The following is a 20,357-nucleotide window of genomic DNA, read 5'->3' on the forward strand; positions in this document are numbered from 1 at the left end:
ATTATAAACGAAGTTCCCTAAGCTCTTAAAACAACTGCAGCCTTGAGTAAAAATGCTGGATTTTGTATGACAAACAGAAAATATGCATAGATTATGTAAAACAGACGTAACTGTTCAGCTCTCTAACAAAGACGACGCTCATCTACAAGTCTTGTGAAAGCACATCGCAGCATCTATTTTACTGTATTGCAAAATGTAAATGAGTCAACGTTGCTGGAGAAAATGTTTAGTGTTTTCCTCTCTCTTCTCTGATCTCTTTCATAGAAAGAAGTTAGATACTGTGACATGAGTATAATTACAGCAATTCTAGGGTATAATAACAAAAAAAATTTAAACACATTTAATAAAATAAAGACATTCAAGTACAGTAAGATTTTTGCATGAAAATACAAAACTACACAAAAAGCATTAAAATCAAAATCTCAACAGTTGTCTGGGGGGGGGGAGAAAAAGCTGAAGTGCTAGGTCATTTTTCCCGTACACATCGTACGAGCACGTCGGTTGCCCAGTGATGGAAGCATTGTTGTGTTTTGGAGCATTTGCCTCCTCATGAGAAAGTTGTGCCTCCTCTGACTGTACATGACTGCAGTATCTTGTTCCTCCACTTCTTCAGTACGATGAGCCTGTAGCTTTTTGTCCATCTCATCAGTTTCACTTGACTGAACCAACACACCCACAAACCCTGAGTCAGCTGCTCGGTCCCATTGAAGTCTTTTTTTTTTTTTTTTTGTAAAATAATTGAGGAAAAAAGTGAGGCATCAATAATCAGACTTTAGTTTTTTCTCTAAATGTCTCCTTTTAGCATATTCGTGTAGAGTCTTTTTTTTTTTTTTAAAGTCACTGTATATGCTCTATCAAAGTGAATCTGTACTTTAGTTTGGATTTCCTCCTCCGCTGCACAACGTAAAGTGTCTTTATGTCCAATCCTGCTGAAGCGCAAGAGGACCTCAGCCCTGGAGCTCAGTTGTGCTGCAATGTATTGGACTCTATAGGAGGAGCTGAGTCATACAGTGTGTCTGTGTCGTGAGTCGGCTCTCCGGCTAATGTGCATGGATTTGACAGCGTCCCTGCACCGCAGTCACAGAAGAATCTGTAGGTAGAGAGGAAGGAAGGAGGAGAAATCACATTAGTTCAACTCTATGGAGGTACACAGAGGAAAACACAGTTAGTATAATGTATATTAACTCTGGAAAACAATGTTTGGGGCCTGATTGATATATTAAACTTAACTGATTATCCTTTGCAAATGCCATTTCTTGTTTATTAATAAAGGTTTTGCACAACTGCAACTGAATTATTTTGTAATTCAGTTGCAGTTGTGCAAGTTCAAATTGTGTTTTAGGTCTGTCATTCATATTCTACATTAATACAGGGGGTCTAAGATCATTTGTCATTGCCTGATCTCCTCACGTCTAACAGTTATTGTTTATGATGAGATGTACATCTGTAAGATTCCTCATTAACATAATTGAATTCCTTTGAAATGCAGTACAATAATAAAACCTGCTCCTCTGACACTCATGATCGATCCCTTTCTAAACCCCGTTAGATCCCACTCGTAAAGAATGGGAACACAAATGTGGTTTTATGCAGGTGTTTTCATTTGGTCGCTCTGTGGTCACAAAGCTCACATCATTCATTTGAAGTAATATGGGAAAGTAAAACTCACCTATCGTGTCTGATGAACTCCACGTCGTGTCCTTGGTGACACTTCTTGATGCAGTTCACGCAGATGGCGTTGCGGTCTGTTGTGTTACAGGTGTGACACCTGTGGGAACCCAAAGCGTGTTTGTTATCTTTCACAAAATATATGCAACTGTATATTCTAGCGAATGTGAACATACGTTACCTGTAAAAATCATGCATTGGGTAGCTGGTGTAACTTGAAATCTTGTACAGGCACTGACCTCTGCTCACAGCCTTTTCAATTGCATCTTGATTGTTCATTATTTTATTATCTGTAGGACAGAAAGCAGAAATGAATAGATTTGAAGATTTGTCATGACAAGGTGTCTAAGTGTTTTTGAGATGTGACGCTACCTTTCATCGTAACATTGACACCAGATGCAAGAAACAATCCCCCAAAGCGATTGTTGAAGATCTGGTTGCCCTCTAGTGTCGCTGTGGCATGATTGGTGATCTCAATACCTGGCATTTAAAAATAACAACAAAAAAACACTCAGTGAACTGTTTGCTTACACCGAAATATTTTAGTAATGAGAATCAAACAGAAGTTCCCATAATGACAGCTCGTGCACAGGTTTTACTCACCTGCAGCAAAACCATCAAATATCCTGTTTTTCCGCAGGACCGGGTGGCTGTTGGTGCTAATGAGGACTCCTGCTTGGGCGTTTCTGAAGATGTCATTTTCCTCTAGCAAACCTTAAAAATAAACAATGACAAAGTCAATGACAGAAACTACCTACATGAAAATGAAACTATGAAAAAAGCCAAATTGTAAATGATTTTTTACTATCCTAGCTCTGGCCATATGAAATCAAGACATCACTCTTCTGACCAGTACGCTCATAAAATACATTGATGAGTTACCTCTTCCTCCATTGAATATACAGATGCCACCATCTCTCCCGTCGTGGATCTTATTTCTCCGCAGAGTGGGGTTGCTGTCCGTCTTGATCCACACTCCAGCCATGGCGTTGTCAAAGATCTCATTGTCTTCGATAAAGCCGAGGCCTGAAAAACACATTTGTATTAAAAAACAGAGAAGTGAACATGATAGTCAAAACAGCTGATTCACAAGAACCACAGCAGATGCTTCTTGGCATCTTACCTGAGTTGTAAACCAAAATGCCTCCATTCTGGCCTCCCCAGATCTTGTTCCGCCTGATCTTAGGATTGCTGCCAGTCCTGTCAAAGTAAAGAAAGGACACACAGTTGGATCCACTGTTTCACTAATGCTACATGCAATTCCTTCCTGGAACAACAGACATCACTGCGACAGTCATCGGTTATCAATGCATCCAAACATTAACAAATGCAACAAATGTTGTATCACTTTCAATTTCCAACACACCTAATTTGAACTCCAGAGTACATGTGATTGTAGATATCGTTGTCTTCCAGGACACCATGGCCATTGTCATAGAAGTAGACCCCGACCTGTTTCAATGAAAAATACATGAGTATAAAATGCATTTTAAAAATGTGTGTCAATAAGTTGGATATATTCACATTAGATCACACCTGTTTGTTTTAGTAAATATCAGAGAATTACATCATCACATCAGGAAACACCATTCATCTCATGGAGTTGTGTGTGGGCTGTTTCTGGTTCGTGACTTTACATTTATTTCTCAACATTAACTTGTCCCAGTCGTGTAGTCTCACCTGCTTCCCGCTGTGTATCCTGTTCCTCCTCAGTACTGGCGTGCTGCCTGTTGTCACCCACACTCCTGCCAGCGTGTTGCTGTACACCTCATTCTCCTCGATGACGCCTTGTCCTTTTTCATGCTGCGTGATACACAACAACCCATACATTAGTGTTGTTTCCAAATGATAGCAGTAAAAGCTAAAGAAAGTGAAAAGAAAATGTAAGATAAAACTTTAATGAAAATTTTAAAATATTTACCACGTAAATGCCGCCATGTTGGCCATCATGGATCTTGTTGTGTCTGACTATGGGGCAGCTGTTTGTCCTGATCTGGATTCCTGCTAGAGCGTTACCGTAGATGTCATTTCCTTCAATGAGTCCTCGACCATCACCAAAAATGTAGACGCCACCTTGATTGCCATTAAAAATGGCATTGCCCCTATGTGGACGAAAAACAAGATATTTCAGGACATGCTACAAGTGTGCATGAACCAATGACATAATCTATACCGTTTAAATACTTTCTGTTTCATATTTGAGCTTTGAAATCCAGACCACACTGACCTTATTGTGGGGTCACTGTTAGACGTGATCCACACCCCCGCAAAGTTATTTGCATAGATCTTGTTTTCGATGAACTGGCCACGACCCTTTTCGTGCACATAGATGCCTCCTGTCTGACCATGATGGATCTCGCACCGAACCACTGTTGGATTGGCGTACGCCTTCACCTCAAAGCCGGCAATACGGTTCCTATGGATGTTACAGCTCTCAAAGTAACCCTGGAAATAGAAATGAAAAAAATACTAAATACTGTGTCCATGAATAAGAATGTTGTGTAACCACAATTCCACAATATATACACAGCAAACATTAATTATACTTAACACATTCACATTCTACATCTGCAGCATTGCAGTGACACTGTAATTAATGCAGTTCTTCAAAAATGCTCACTTATTGTGAAGCAGTCAAGACAAACCACTGCAGCTGTCAGTGGATAGGGAACAGTTTTTTTTTTTTTTTTTTTCCCAATAACACTAGTAAGCTGTATCTTACCATGCCGTGGTCGAATGTAAAAACACCCACATCTCTGCCGTGGTGGATGTGATTCCTTCTGATAATTGGATTTCCATGGTTTTTCACCCAGATCCCAGCCAGAGCGTTGTTGGAGATCTCGTTGTCTTCGTATATTCCCTGAAATATAAACAACATTGTGTGATTAAAGACTTTAAATATGTTCGTACCCACTTTAAACCAATTTTCTACATTTCTTTTTATTTTATACAATAATAACCACCCTTGTTCCTTTTACGTCATCATGTCTTTTATGTAAACCCATTGTCGTAAAGCACTTTGATCTGCATTGTAGGTGCTATATAATGTAATTTATGTTGTTATGTAGTTTATTTTACCTGTGCATGGTCAGTGATGTAAAGTCCGACATTTTCACAGTCGCTGATGTTGCAGTGCTTGATCGTGGGACAAGCACCCTGGCCGCTGACACAGACTGCTGAACCCACTGAAACAAGCAGGATAGATTTATTTATTAGCACAACATAAAATCCAGCGCTTACAACAACAGATTCAAGCTGCACCTGAAGATCATTACCTGTGCATGTGCTGCGTATGATGCAGTGGTCAATGATGGGGCTGCAGTTGACCGTAATCTCCAAGCAGTGATGTGCATTGTGGTGCTGGGCGGATTTATCATCAGGATTGAACTAGAGTGGACACAAAAAATGTTAGTAACAACTGCTGACATACTGAGCGAGCGTGCATGTTACGCTGTGTCATCTCACCCTAATGGTCATGTATCCAACGTAAGCATCTTCTGAGCCTTCCATGAATACAAACGTGGAGTCTCTGGTGTTCTCAATGATGACTTTCTCTGCTACTTTTCCAGGAGCTGCAGAATGATCAGAGGTTAAAGTACAGACACGACTAAATGAAACACTATGAAATGGTGATCAAGACTTCTGACACACACACGCACCCGCTCCGATCATTGTGATAGGCGACTCGATGTAGATCCACTCGTCTGTGTAAATACCAGAATGAACGAATATGAGGCCGTCAAAGTGAGGCTCCTGACCCCCTCCGAGAGCGTCCTCGATGGTGTCATAATACTGGAGAGACATCACAAGTTATGTCAACGACAGGAGCATTTAAACGGGGGGGGGGGTTAAGTTGAAGACAGTTCACTTACAAACATGTTATCTCTCCCTTTGTATCTGGCAGGATTACTGTAGAAGTGTTCCGCAAAGCCTGGTTTAACATGTGCTCCTTTATACTGTAAAGAAAAACAGTCACACTATCATTCACATTTTTAAGAAACAAATGATTCACATTGAACCGATTAAGACAACAAAGACATTGCACTGACATTGAACAAGATGGAGAGAAACAAGTCCTCACGAGGAAAAAAAGGGGGAAATATTCTAAAGGTCAATAGAGCATATAAAACACATAGTTCTTTTCTGCATCATGCTCACTGAAAGTCACCATCATAGCTTGTGGCATTACCCTTTCACATGACATTAGCTGTCTGTACACAGGAGGATTTAATGTCGCACAGATGGAAACTGCAAAGTCAGTGCTGCTACATATATCTACAATAAAGGCTCTAATAAGAAGATGAATGCTCGGTTCCAACAGCTGTGACAGTGTGTCATTAGCTTCATGGTAAAATATGAAATCAGGTCATTCCTTTTAGGATGGGGACAGTTTTTGGTAATGGACAAAAAAGGGAAAGAATACATCAAGCAAGATTTTTAAATGATCAGCAGTGAATCACTGAGCCCAGAGGAGGTTCCGTACCAGCTGCTGAAAACTTTCCTTCCACGGGTTTGGCTGCTCATACTCTTCTGGGTTTATCTGGTAGAACTTCCCTGCCTCAGGGTGCATCATGGGTCGTGTGTATTCAAAAACTTCCATGTAAAGCCTCTTCCTGAAACACGAAGGAACAATGATGGTTAACACCTTCCTCCTCTCATTTGTGGTAGCTTTTCTTTGTCTCCGGATTCAGACTTAGAAAAACATTGTTGTTTGTGATTGCAAATGAGATGCACAGCAGACACAAAGGCATATAAAGCTACAGGTAATTTATTTCAAGATTTCTCACCAGATGATGGGGTCATTGGCCAGCTCACTGAAGCGTTTGCACACACATGCGGCACGGCACAAGTCCTGCTCCAACAGGTACGAGAAGATCTTTAGCACCACCTCGTCTGGAAGCTTCTCCTGCAAGTACTGCTCTGCTGGAGCTGCTGGGAAGAGGATGACCACAGAATCAGAATAAAACACTTAGAAAGAACAGAGTTTTGGGTGAGGTTAGACAGCTGCAGGACAAATATGATCACGATAATAATAGCAACTCATTTCTGCAGAGAAGATGAAGGCCCCTTTTTTAAGAATTACAAACACACAAGGATTGGCATTACCCCATCACTGTCCTACTGCATTGCGCACAGAAAGATTCAGTCCAAAATGAGTCCGAGAAAGGACATTAAAATGAATTCTGATATTGAGGTCATTTTGATTTGAAGAGAAATCATACAACCATGAGCACAGCAGGATGGACTAATGTCTTGACTGTGTACTTTGACATCGCAAAAAACCATTAAGTGCAAAGCCAAAACCAAATAGCATACAATGGTCGCTTTGGCTAGCACTACACAGTACGAGAAAGACTCCAAATGCCACAAATAACATATCTATAATTTCAACTTTGTGAAACTCATGCATCTGCTTCATGTCTTTACCAAAGAGCTTTTTAAAAAAAGTGACCACACAAGAGGTTGATACCATACCTACAAATCATATTGTATAAATAGGCTCTATGCAGTTCACAGACCTCTCATTATAAAAATGAAAGTGAAAACAGCAACATGACCCTTTGTGTGATGCATTACAGCTCAATGCTAGCGGACAACATCTGGGACACACTGTACATTTTGCTCTGATAAATGGGTCATCACAGTACTCTCGTTGTATAGAATGAAAAAGTATCCATAAACCTACTCCCATTACCCCCCCAGTTATCCTTCCGAGCAGTTGGGAAATGCTTTGACAAATGCACCTTTGCAGATGATAAATTAAAAGTGCTGTGATTTGTTTTTTTTCTTACCTGGTAATTCTTGACACTTCCCTGAAACTCTGGGACGCTTAGGTCGGTGTCCAAAGTTGTCTGTGGTTGAAGTGGAAGCACCCTGTAGATTAAAAAAGTCAGGGGAAATATATAAATATTGATTACTGCTTCTTCGGAAAGAGAAACAATTGTACAATCCTGTCAGGGTGTCTGGTAAATCAACCTCCATGTTTGTCTTTGTCGGACACACAGTTCTCTTGGGTAGAGACTTTCTTCTAAGTTGGTAGGGACTGTTCTGAGCTCCTGGACCGGATTCTTCTGCAACCATATCTGCAGGAACGTCCTCATCTACAAATTGTGCAAAAGATAAAATAAATAAACACAATTACAATGCTATTAAATAAACAAATGCAAAGGAATGGACGGTGCACAACAAAAAAAAAATAGTTTTTTCATGCATTTATAACAACATAGTCATGATGTAGCATTTTCAGGAATGCTTATTAAGGATTTGAGTCATCAAAGTAAGCACTATGACTAAATAATACTCAGCAAGTATTCACATGCAAGTGCCATAGTCTTTCCTACTTTAGAGCCCTGATTCATGTGTAGCTTCATCGACGATAATGGGTGTTAAATACATGCATGTTTCAGATAGTTTGTGGCAAGAATTTAAACATTCAACTAAAGCTTAACTATAGTCGTATAAGCTTCAGTTTCATAACAGTGATTGGTCCGTAATACTCAATAGATTGTGACAACAGATTAGCTAAGGGAATTGCCATAAAAGTATTTCATCAAACATAACAGCCAGGCAAAAAAACAAAACAAGTTTTGTTCATTGCTTGCTCTGTGGCCTACAAATTGATTAAAGATCCTATCAAGAGGGGATTCAATCATCAGAAAAACAACCAAAGCATCAACCCTGAGCTAATCGAGACCTCAACGTAGAAACCTATTCACCATGGCATGATGAGTTGATAGATACCCCAGATGGGAGATGCAAACTCTGTCTGCTTGTTGCTCTGGTTGCAAGGATGACTCTCCCCAGCTACAGGGCCAGTAACCACTACAAACACTGTGCATGTAACAAACCTGGCCAAATACAACAACTGTTCTGAACTAGAAAAATGGAACTATTCTCCTACCATGTAAGACTTAAACAAACATATTTCCATTTAGCATCAACCTAAAATGACAACTGAACCACCCTGTGAATATCTAGAATAAATGGATCAAGACAAGGAGATGCACCTGAAGACCTAGTAATTATTAGGACGTGGACAACTGTCTTTAAAACTGTTATGAAACGTATCAAGGTTTAACTTAGTGTCTCCTGTTCACAATCATTTCTTATACGAAACAAGTAACCTTCTGCAGCTGATGGCCATCCAACAGATGCTGTGAGATCCAATATCACAACATGACACTAATCCAGCTGACAACCTCGAATAAAGACTCAAGCACCGATCTTCCCTGTTAATAATCACTGCAAGAAATATCCTTTACACCAGTGATGGCAGCGATGATTTAAGAGCATCTCAAGTTCTGTTTACTTTGTACAAATATACAGTCGATATTCGTTTACATCGCACTGCTGTCACACAGCGCCAGTGGAGAAAACGGAATGTGACCGAGTCCTCACCGTGATCTAACTACGTGTTCAACTGCATCCACATGTCAACGATGTAAATCAAATGACTGTTGGGGTTTTTAATAGTAAACACCAGAGCGCAGGGAGCTAGCCAAGCATGCTAATAATAACAGCTAACTAGCAGAGGCTAGCTCCAGTTAGCAGGCTACGACCACGGGCAAAACCCCTGTTTGTGAATCCCTCTCTTGCGTGTGTCACTCGTGAACCGAGCGAACCGCAGTGGACCGCTTGTTAGCTTCAACGCGAATGTAACGTTGACTGGCGAGAAAAGTGAATTCCGCAGCGGTGTGAGTCCGGACGGGAGAAAGGAAGGCCGTGTCGGGGCAAAAATCAAGCAAAACAAAGCGCGGCCTGAATGCTAGGTTCACGCACAAAAGCCTCGGTGTTTCCTGGCTGCACGGCGACCCCTTGAGGCTGCTGTTAGCCCCCTACTGCTCCGCCTCAACAACCAGTGTTACACTAATGGACGCAGCACATGTGAACACAAATGCAATTTTAAAAAGAGCAGCGTTTAAACACATTTCAATCCCGGGGGTCGGCCGCTTGAGAAGCCGCCCGGTGAGGCTAGCTAACATCACCTCTTTCCTGGTGGTTCCTCTCCGGCTGCACCGGGCGCGGCCTCGACACTCGCCTGGGTCTTCTGCTAACGTTACTTGCTCTGACGGAGTTCATTTGGGGTGTTGTTAATCCTGAGGAAATGTCGAAGCCTTTCACAGCAGAAGAGGCGACGCCGGGCACATCGACTATGTCTTCTTCGTCAACGCTGCACGATCTGCCATGTTCTAGCCGCGGCTCCGGTAGAAGAGAAAAACGCGTACGGCGGTGTGTTATTCCCGTTCCCCTGCACTGGTCTTACGTCTGGTCCCGTTCTACTGTAGCAGGAGGAGCCATAACACACAGGCACGGTCCGTCAGGCCTCGGTCACATCACATGGGAGGACCTGTCTCTCTCTCCGCCACCCGTCACGTCGCTTGATCCTCGGTCAGGGCGGCCTATTCAACCGTGAGTTCACTGGTAGCGCCACCTGATAATCAGGACTTTATCTCCGCTGCAGTTTATCTGCTCCGTACAGGAGAGGAGACAGCTCTTATCGCTGCAGATCAATGACCCAACACACTTTTACTGCCACTACTTTATTTACGATTATGATTTAATTATTACTCACGAGGACACCGAAATATCCACAGCACATTTTAAACTAGGTATAATTTTACCTCAACTCTAATCAAGGGACTAATGGGCCTATGTCATATATTTTAGAAAAACTCAAATTTATTATGAATCCCTGATCAAAGTACTATACAATACAATCCTATGCAATACTATACTACACTAAACCATACTATACTATACCGTACTAATCTTTGCCACAGACATTACACTATACTACACTGTACCACTCTATACTATAGTAAACTATACTACACTACGGTATACTATACCAATCTGTACTGTACTACAGTGAACTATACTACACAACACTATTCTATACTATAACATACCATACATAATGATTAGGTATTTATTGGATGTGATTATATTGTATTGGCCACATCCCAAAATATATAGATTTTGTACCAATTGCAAAATATGTCCTATGTGACCCTAATTCACTTTAGCTGCCCCTGGCAGTTGGCTGAAAACCATACAGGCTAATGAAAGTTGCTTGAACACAAAAAATATGAAAAAAATCGATTAACCTGTCCCATTATTGTTATCGTTCAGTTTGCATGAAGTGATCAAGAGAGAGCTTCTTGCATAGTGAGTCAAATGTTTAGAATGTGGATACAGGTGGTCAGGATGAGATTCTTATAGTCAGTGTTTTTTAGACTGAATCTCTGTTTCTTGCACGTTGAGGTGGTTTTGATGTTTGCTGAGGGTGCTCACTGCATGGTGAATGTTTGCACTCTTATGCATGTGATATACATTGTGAGTGTCCAATATTAACCATGATAAACTATGATTTCTTTCCGAAGGACAACCTTGTAGTTTTCTTGGTTATAAACTTAACCAAACTGCATCTGAAAAAGCTTTAGACCTTCTGTCAGTAAACCCTTGAGACTCGCCACAGCACTGCACACTGGCTGTGTTCCCTGCAACTGTCTCTCTGACCTGGATTAGCAACATGGACGATTGATCATTGCAATACAAACAGGTCAGTAAAAAGATGGAGTTGTCTTCTGTAGTTCTGCTGAACAGAACATTATTCAGTGTTCAGAGTCTGTATATGGTTTAATCTGTAGAGAAATGATACATATATATTTTTATTCATTCATTCAATCTTAATTTTAACTCAGGAATACATTGAGGCAGAGATGACATTTACATTAAAGCAGAGTACAGAAAATAAACAAAACATTCAGAGACACCAGGAAAACAGTAAAAGTAAAATAAGGCAACATTGAAAACTTGAATTGCCCAAAGGATAAAAATCAGGTGAGCTTTAGATTGTCCTGGATGTTGTTCCATTTTGCAGGAGCTTGATGAGAAAAACTGGATTTACTGAGCTCTGTATTTCAACACTTACTTGCACGGTAACCTGGTTGTCCACTAGATGTCTCTTCATCTCTACATCTGATTATCCACTACATGCTGAAATGAGCATCACATGACACTTCACCTCTGTGTCTTTTTGTTTCTATTGTCTAAACAATGCCTCACCTTGTTCACTTGTCTTATCGCTGTTATTCAAATATCACTTTTTCTTTTCTACATATGTTGTCGGCCACTGTTGCCTGTTGTTCTTCTTTGCAGACCCCCATGCCCTGTGGCTGCTGCCATGACAACAATATTGTTTGTCGTACTGATTGTGAGGCCAAATGCATCGAACAATTACCTCCTGTCTGACAGAGTGAAACTCCAGCCTGAATATAGCAGCAATGCTCAGCATAAATATTGGCTTGTAAGGCATCAATATGAGTCTGTGGTGACAGCATGGTAATTAATTTGGGTGTATTTAGGCTGATCTTAATGGCTGTTGCTCCGCTGGCTAATTACCTGCAAAACCTGAGCTGTGAGACTTCCCAACCGCTGCCTTTAGGTGGCAGCGTCCTCACAACTCATTCAGTACTGTTAGCTTTCATACACACAACATTTTAGTTTTAATTTGTCTGTTTGATGTCATTTTGTTTTTAATGCTTTATTTCGACTCCAGGCCCTTCAGCAGGACCATCTGTGATTAGTTACTCTGCGGTCATTGACTCATCTGTCTGATGAGGTTAATGTTGATTGACCTCAAGAGAGGAATCAGCTGAGAGTCTTGTGTGGGACATTGTATAACATTAGTCACTGTCACACCATATGAAGTAAAGGAGTTCTTGTACTTTCTGCTGTATGTCCTCTATGGCTTTGTCTGCAGGTATGTGGCTGTTTTATAAAGTTGATCACTTTTTCTGAATGGGCTTGTCTGCGGTGTTAAAACGACCACACATTATCGTGTTCATGATTCATTAGCTGTGCTCCTCTGATGACAAAGTGTTTGTCCATGGCCAGAGGGAATATTACATTACACAATCTTCATTTAGTCGTTCTCCTCCCATTCTTTCATACTAAATCACCAGTCCACTTAGACAAATGCACTGAAAGACACTTCAGCCTGGAACATGGAGAGAGCTTAACTGTCAAGATCTGTTGTTTTCAACACTAATCTGTTGGAGATATGACAGTGAGGCACATGTGTTGGCTTGGTAACCAATCTAGTATCCAGTGGCAACAGAGGTCTATTGAATGCTGGGTGGCTCTGTATTGGCTGGTGTGCCCACCACTCTCCTGTGTCACCGAGTCACAGAGGCACATCCATATAGCGGCTCTGTATAATGATAGTGTTGTGTAATATCCAGCTAATATTGTGCGTGAGTGTGACTGGGGAGGGGGGTCATCCAAGCACTGATATTACAAATGCTCTTTGTGTACAACAACTTGATGTACTGACCTGCAGGTGGTAGCACTCTCTGTCTCTGTCACTTTCCCTGTCTCTATCAGATGCATACACACAGTCTATGTTCAAAATACCTCCCTCCTTTACATCCTCTCTTGAAAACATTTGACATGTTTCAGATTTGTCTCTGTTCTCCTCCATCACTGAGTCTTATCCACATCTGAAGGCATCCACTTGTGCAGAGGCAGACACAACAGGATAAGCGTCTTTGTCTCAGACTCCTGTCTGTCAGAGACACCCCCCCTACCAGCCTCTCCTCTATTTGGGCGGCTGTTACAGAGAGGGCAGATGGCTCATTACCATAAATAGGACAGAGAGAGAGTAAGTGAGGGGGCCTTGCACACCGACCAAGAGGACCATGCCACCCAAAAACTAAGGAAATGGGAGGCCGTTGCTAGGAGAGAGGAAAGACAGCTTTATAGCAACACAAAGCTGATTCCCCCCATCCGACCTCATATCGCTCCCGCCCCCTCGTTCCCTGCTCTGGGGACAGAGCCTTGAATCTGCTGGTCGGGGACAGATGGTCGACGGGCCCCAACGTCTATACAGCTGGACACGGTGGACACAGGCTATACTGACACAGTGGGACCTGGCAGGGCTGAATCACACCTCAACCCGTCCAACGTATCAGAAGCAGGAGCAGCAAGCGTTGAAGCCCAGGCCATCAACTAAGAATAGATCCACACTTGTTGCCCACGGGAAATGTGTGGCTGCACAATAGATGATAATATGTTAAGAGTTTGTCTTTGTAGTAGTGTAATGCCATCTCTCGGATAAAAAAATCATTCACTGAGGAAAATGACGGGTTGTCTCTTGTTGCTCTTTAGTTTTGCACATGATGGCAATGATATTGTCAACCCTTGTTACGGAAAGTTCTACCATGACCTCAGAAATTAAGTTTTACCACATTAGGACCAGGCTCTGTTGCCCATGAGGTCTAATAGTCCCAATAAAGTCAGTGTTGATGCTAGAAAAGCCCCGAAAGAGGTTGCAAAAACTAGTACACACTCTCATACACACACACACACACACAAGCTATACCCCAACATGTGTAAATGAGTGGGGATTTTCTCAGCCACACCTCTTTTATTTTTAATCTGTCTTGTTCTGCTTATTTGCCCCTTGTTCAAGTGACTGAACCTGTTTTCAGTGTTTGCTACATGGGTTCCTCCCTATGCAAATTAAAAAGTGTACCGAAATAGGTGAAACACTTCTTCCTATGGAAATGATCTCCCCCACAAAACCACCTCTGAAACAAAAGCACATCTGCTCTCACTAGACCTCTGGTTGAAAGGGCAAGTGCAGCCAACTGTCTCACTCACAGGAAGGAGGAGAAATCAATTGGGGAAAATAAGAGCGTCTGAATTAAATAAATGAAAAATGTTGGCTATAAATACTTCAGTGTGGTAATTATTGAGTGCTTGTTTTGATCTGATTTCTAACCACACTCTCTGCTTGTGTTAATTTCCTCTCATTTGTCATAATGTTTGTTGGGAGGGGGGGGTGTGGGTAACAGTGTGCGAATTTGGTGGGATGATGTCGCACAGCATCACATGTGTTGGAAGAGAAAAGAAGGATGGGAAGGGAGGGGAGAAAAGGACAGCTAGCCAGAAGGAGGGGAAGAAAGCGTGGCAGCAGCATGACAACTAAGGAGAAAAGAGGCGGTCCTGCATCACCTAGCCAGCCGCCCTGGTTGCATAGGAACACGAGGGCCATGCCTACCCTGCAGACACACTCCTTCCCTCTCTCCTAAGCCATGCTTCATTACCCAGTGCTCAGCCATGCACAGAGAGGCACTGCACCACTTTCTCCACACCACAGCCGTGTGCCCGCTCACAGCCAGCCAGGCTCTCCACCCAGGCAGGGCATACACCGACCCTCGGGCATCGGGTCACACTCCCTTTCTATGCACGGTGCAGAGACAACACTGGGAGGTCGCCACATGATCATACTGAGCAGTGGGTCAGGCACACCCCCACTGTCCTGTTTGATGAACTCAATACCTATTCATTGGCAGCACCAGTCACGATCCAAATGTTTGTTTCCTTCGCCAAGGAGCTGTCCATTTGTTGATTGGCTGGTTTGTATATTTGTTTTGAGCAAGAAGACAAAAAAACTGAGATATTGTTTGAACAGATTTTAAGTTTAATTTAACTAATGTCACAAATAAAATCATATAATTGAACTACACTTTGATTAGTTTCATTATATTTCTATTGATACAATAACCACTGACAGAAGCTGGACATTATCACTCACTTAACTACACCTAACCATTTTTCCTTGAGCTGACTGCTATCATTCAAGTAACTTATCTCCACACGCCTACTTTGATTTCACCATACGGCTTTCACACATCTTAATTCTGATATTCTTCAGATGTTACAGCTGACTGATCTTGATATATTGATAGATTGATAGATCAGATATATTGTATGTTGATATATCAAAATCTAATTTTATCAGTTAAGTGCAGCACGAGTTGGGGATCTGTAATACTGATGCACCCCAAAAAATTTTCTTGGTACCTCACAACTGTTAGATTGTGAATTTACGTGTACATATTTTGCATCTGGCTATGATCACTTCACTTTAAACACAAAAGTTTGAAATTATTATTCCTATAACCAGGCAGAGGGCAAACTGATGTTGTACTGTAAGCTCATGAGTAAACAACCACACACACTCATTTACACTGCTGAGAGAACACTAGCAATCCTTCATATACATGCCATAGCCCACTACGGAGCTGGTAGTGCCAGACAACACTGCTGGGCACAAGACTGCCATTGTCCCGCAAGATAAAGTATGTCTGTGACCAAGGCAAGGCGGGGAGGAACAGTTGCTGTGAAAAGAAAAGGGAGTGTCAAAGAACAAAGCTTTTGGTATTGTGTTGTGTTGTTGTTTACTGTAAATCCATCATTTCAATGTCCCTATCAGACGTCATGACTCCACGTCGCTGATGAGGCATTTTAAACTGCCGGTACATGTCATAGTGGGACGTCTTCCCTTTATCCTCCTCCTGCCTCACAGTTAATTGACTGCAAGTGTTCATTTGCTTGCAAGGAGCAGTCATTAGGGTCGAATAACAAAATTTAGCTTGGCAATAGAACAGCCAGAGATCAATGGGTTAATTCAATTGCCCCTGCATGTGGTGTATTGTATGGCAGGGCCATTTGGAGGTCTTTATAAGGGAGTCATGCAGCTTTAGTGTGCTTAAAAGTGCAAAGAGATAGCGTGGGTATTGGTCAATAGAGTGAAGGCAATGAAATAAAAAAAGATCAAAGTTCAGAGCTGAGTGGAGTGTTAGTCCTTCACTTGTTACAGTGAAGTTTAGGACACTATCATTGCAAACTCTCAGAGCTTTTTAGATATTATAACAATGCAACATCATTCATTTATTATAAGTTACTGTAAGTACACTGTAGGTCATCCATTACTCCCCGGCCCATTTATAGTGTATGTTTATTGAGTTTGGTCGTGTAATGGAGGCTTAAAGCAACAGTGGCTCTCGCAGGCTACATCCCTACTACTGTTTTCGTTTGAAAATGCATTTACTCTGCTATGAATACACTTGGCGTCCACTCTACTCAACAGTTTTTGAGCCGCTAAAATGCTGCTGGCCCCGTTTTAGTTTGTACAGATGGGGATTAAAACTGATATAGAGCCAAAACCTTTGTGTTCTTAGTTTAAAAACACACTTTTCAAAGGAAATGGTATGGATGTAGACACAGACAAGACAAACATTTTTTGTTGTATTTACTGTGCAAATATATTTAGGGACGTAGTGTTACATCTTGCTTGGGGGCACCCCTGCTTTGGACCTTTGAAATGACTAAAACCACTTAACTTAACAAGATACTTGTCTTTATCACTTGGTTGTTTACCTTTGTTGTTTACTGAGCAGAGATCGCTGAAGAGGACAAATGTCAACCCCAAAAAATATTAAGCAGTTAGTTAAACATCCTCTCTCATTAAACAGTTGACTTGTTTTTCATTAAGCCTCAGTAAAATTTAATTTACTGTCCACAGTTCATGCTGGTATAATCTTAATCCTCCGCTGGAACAGACTGACACTTGGGCCTGTTTATGAAGGCATTTGTCCACTATAACCTGGACAAATAGACTGAATCAATACAGAATTACAGGTTATTTGCCTGACTGTTGAAACGATCATTCCTCGCTTACATGTTGAGCATTTTATTGCCCATGTGCATTAAAGAGAGACACTTATCAGCTGACAGATAACAGACAATTGGCACACTGCTGACACAATTCATAAGACCCGGTTAGCAGAAAGGATTGTCAAACAAAGGCTCCTGTAGGCAAACACGCTCTTCAGTGGAGGATAACTGCGGGCGGAATCTGAGAAAAAGCTCCAGGGGAAACAAACCTGAAGAACAAAAGACAGCGTTGCATTTGAAACAAGCTGACCGCGCCTGGCTGCTCTGCTGACAGTTAGAGGGCACGCAGGCCTACACATGACACTGTTTTCACTGCAAAGACGTGAATTTAGCCTGTGTGCTTTTAATAAAAACTCAAAAAGAGAAAAATAAGTTCTGTAGTGGTGCTTGTTTTATTCTTTCCCCTTAAACAGCAGTTTGCTCCTTCTGGGGCAATTAAAGTCTGGCCTGGTCTTTTACACAGCAGGTGGCAGCTTCACAGACAAGGCGCAGTCTCGTCCTGTGGAGAATGCAAATACTACCTGTTTAACCAGTAACTACTCTGACCACACTTATCAAGTAAAATGAAACACTATAGTTCATTATGACAGACGTCTGCATGTGTCTCTGCATGTTTATCTTTACATGCGTGTATGTGTGTTATGGCACGCTTTCATCTGCATCACATTTCTCTCGATGGTTCTTCCATTTTTCATTTCAAAGGAGGTTCAGACTAATTAGCTCAGGGCACCTGCTCGTCGGCTGATCTTCAGTCCCAGAACAACCGCAGGTGATTGTTTCGTCATCTAAATCCTGTAAAAGGAGCAGGACGGTGACTGTATATAGGACACTCATGCTATCCTCACCTGTAATGGAGAAAACAATACCTGAAGTCTTCCAAAGTGTGCAGACTGGTAAATGTTTTGGGTAACATCATAGGCCCTTATGTCACGAGGAGAACACAGAATTTATGTTTCAGTGCAGTTGTGTATGTGTGACAGATAGAGAGAAAAAGAGGGATGATTTTGAAGCTAGATTACACCTGTAGCAGGGCAATTCTGTTGTAACAGCTAGTTTCTTCTGGAATGTGATTAAATCTTTACAGTTTTCACCGCTTTACCGGCTGTGCACCAAAGTGTCAGTGTTTGTGTTCCCACTCCACCAGACAGCAAATCTGGGGGAAATGAGACAGTATAGAAAACAGGCAGAGAATACAACAAAGGCGAGAGGACGGGCTGAATGAAGAGCAGCATACAAACAAGGGTTGTCACTAATAGAGACTTTTATGAGCTCCAGACCTGCTGAAATGGAGTGGTGTGCGTGTGCGGCAGCTCTTATCGGCTCGCTGGCAGCATGGGGAGGGTGAGAGCTTCCACACTTGTGCTCCGTAAAAATGGTCTGATTCATTTTCCACATGAGAGGGTCTCACTGGGGCGGCATCAGACCAGCCAGTCCGCGCAGATTTATGGACCATTAAAGCAGCAGGCCTCCTGACCGCCGTGCCACCATAGGCTGGCTGTTGAGACACACTGCACCCTCATTCATGCTCGGTCACTACTCTCCATCACGGGCTGGCTTCCTTATTGTTCATCCCTCCATCAGTACCACTTTTACTGCCTCACATGAACTCCTCTCATATAGACTGTAATCCCACTATTTTTCACCTCCTCCCTTTGATACAAAGTGAGCTGTGCTGTGAGTTATTCTTACCCTTTGTCAATTTAACACAGTTGTCACAAAGACTCTTTTTGTTTTTGCTTTTTCAGGTTAATGCTTATAAAGCCCCTCATCAGCACATTGGTCAGGCAGTGTGTTATATGGCCCAGGAAACTCTACAGTAGTGTTATGAACATCTCAGTGGGGCATGTTGTTTTAGCCTAACAGTTTTACAATCAGATTAGCACCATTGCAGGCACACAGACTAATGGATCTGTCTTTTCGAGGCATCTTCAATCAACTGTTTCCCTGGTGATTAATGCATCTTGCTCTCCTCTCTCTCTCTATCATGTGCTAGCTTTGCAACTTCATCGTACCTCGGAAGGAGTGCTACAGGAAGGAAAAATGGGACAGAGTCTAAGCTGCTCACCCACCCTAAGAATAGCTCATGTGTGCAAGAAAACGATGCCACGGCAACCTGAGCGAAGGCCCAGAAAAAAAAACATGAATTAATTAATTAATGTGGGGATGAATGAAAATAAAGGTATCCTCACACTTCTTTGTTGTGCAACATAATTCAACGTCATTACTTGCTTTCTGTGTGGGCATACAACATAAAATTCAAAGATTAACAAGGAACTAAATGAAGTAATAACAATTAAGTTCCAGATGAGCAACAATACTTTCCACAGCATTAGTCATGCATTAACTGCAACACAAAAATGCCATTACGCCACTGCAAAAGCCTGTTTTTCCAGTTGAAAGAAGAAGAAAAACAAGGGTGTGCATCAACCTTTACTACAGCATTACTGCGCGGCAGGTATTTGGGTTTATACACAGTAAAAGCAAACAGAGGATATTAGATCAGTCCACAGAGAGAGCTACTCGTGTGTACGCTTATGAAATGGAGTGGCTGAGGATGAGTGGGGTATCGCCACTACGTGAAAGTTGCAGTTTGGTGTGAAGTCAGTTGGCCGGTAAAGCTGCACTCAACAGATAGACAGGAAGAGACACCCATACACAAACAGGACACAACTGGAGCACACTTTTGGTTTCAAAAAAACACATCCACACGTGTCATATAAATAATAATAGCTATTTTAAGCTGGTCAAAAATAAAAAGTACACATTTGTACTTCTCTGTCTCTTTTCTTATTACTTTGATTTGTACAAAAAGCTCCGGCATCATCACCCTGCGTATGTACACGTCACGTTGGCTCCTTGAATCATCATTTGCTCTGGGAGGGGCCCGGTGGAGGGGCTGCGATCGTCATGAGGCTGGGTGTGGCGACACATCCTTTCTCTCCGCCCCGAGGTGTTTGCGTAGCCCAAATAACGCGGGAGCGTGTGTGTTTGGGACCTGTCCGACTCGATCCCCTGCACTTTTTATTCGTGTACAGTTGATCCCATCACCATTCCCCTCCCTCCGGCCCCTTATCGTTCCAATAAATCCCTTTAAAACACTGTAAAACCCCCACAAGCCTGCGTTACGAGCAGCTGGCGGAGCAAGTGAAAGCACGTTGCAC

At 42.1% G+C, this 20,357-nt stretch overlaps 1 protein-coding gene across 2 annotated transcripts; it reads right to left on the bottom strand.

Moving 5' to 3' along the window:
- Positions 1–325: 325 nt before the first annotated feature.
- fbxo11a (F-box protein 11a) lies at positions 326–10,121 on the bottom strand. Of its 2 annotated transcripts, none has more exons than XM_020092094.2 (22): positions 9,654–10,121; positions 7,645–7,769; positions 7,461–7,542; positions 6,456–6,597; positions 6,152–6,281; positions 5,541–5,624; positions 5,328–5,460; positions 5,134–5,240; positions 4,944–5,055; positions 4,747–4,853; positions 4,391–4,528; positions 3,896–4,113; positions 3,590–3,770; positions 3,349–3,471; positions 3,035–3,120; positions 2,792–2,868; positions 2,551–2,694; positions 2,272–2,382; positions 2,041–2,148; positions 1,850–1,958; positions 1,670–1,768; positions 326–1,090 (listed from the first exon to the last, which is right to left on the bottom strand). In XM_020092094.2, exons 1-22 carry the CDS (start codon positions 9,745–9,747, stop codon positions 961–963), a joined length of 2,640 nt encoding a protein of 879 aa, XP_019947653.1. In that variant the 5' UTR covers positions 9,748–10,121; the 3' UTR covers positions 326–960. The 2 variants fall into 2 exon arrangements, with proteins under 2 accessions (XP_019947653.1, XP_019947645.1); XM_020092086.2 differs by having other exon boundaries at positions 6,456–6,600; positions 9,654–10,095.
- Between the last annotated feature and the right edge of the window lie 10,236 nt (positions 10,122–20,357).

This window comes from Paralichthys olivaceus, chromosome 14 (genome assembly GCF_024713975.1).
Source record: "Paralichthys olivaceus isolate ysfri-2021 chromosome 14, ASM2471397v2, whole genome shotgun sequence".
Lineage (NCBI taxonomy): Eukaryota > Metazoa > Chordata > Actinopteri > Pleuronectiformes > Paralichthyidae > Paralichthys > Paralichthys olivaceus.

Bases quoted from the DNA above. Each gene is read 5' to 3' on its own strand.
- fbxo11a (XM_020092086.2), bottom strand. From the start codon at position 9,747: ATGAACTCCGTCAGAGCAAGTAACGTTAGCAGAAGACCCAGGCGAGTG. The intron at 6,601-7,460 runs GTAAGAAAAAAA...TCCTCTTCCCAG, and splicing joins GAAGTGTCAAGAATTACCAG to CAGCTCCAGCAGAGCAGTAC. The intron at 2,383-2,550 runs GTAACTCATCAA...TTTATTTTTAAG, and splicing joins TATATTCAATGGAGGAAGAG to GTTTGCTAGAGGAAAATGAC.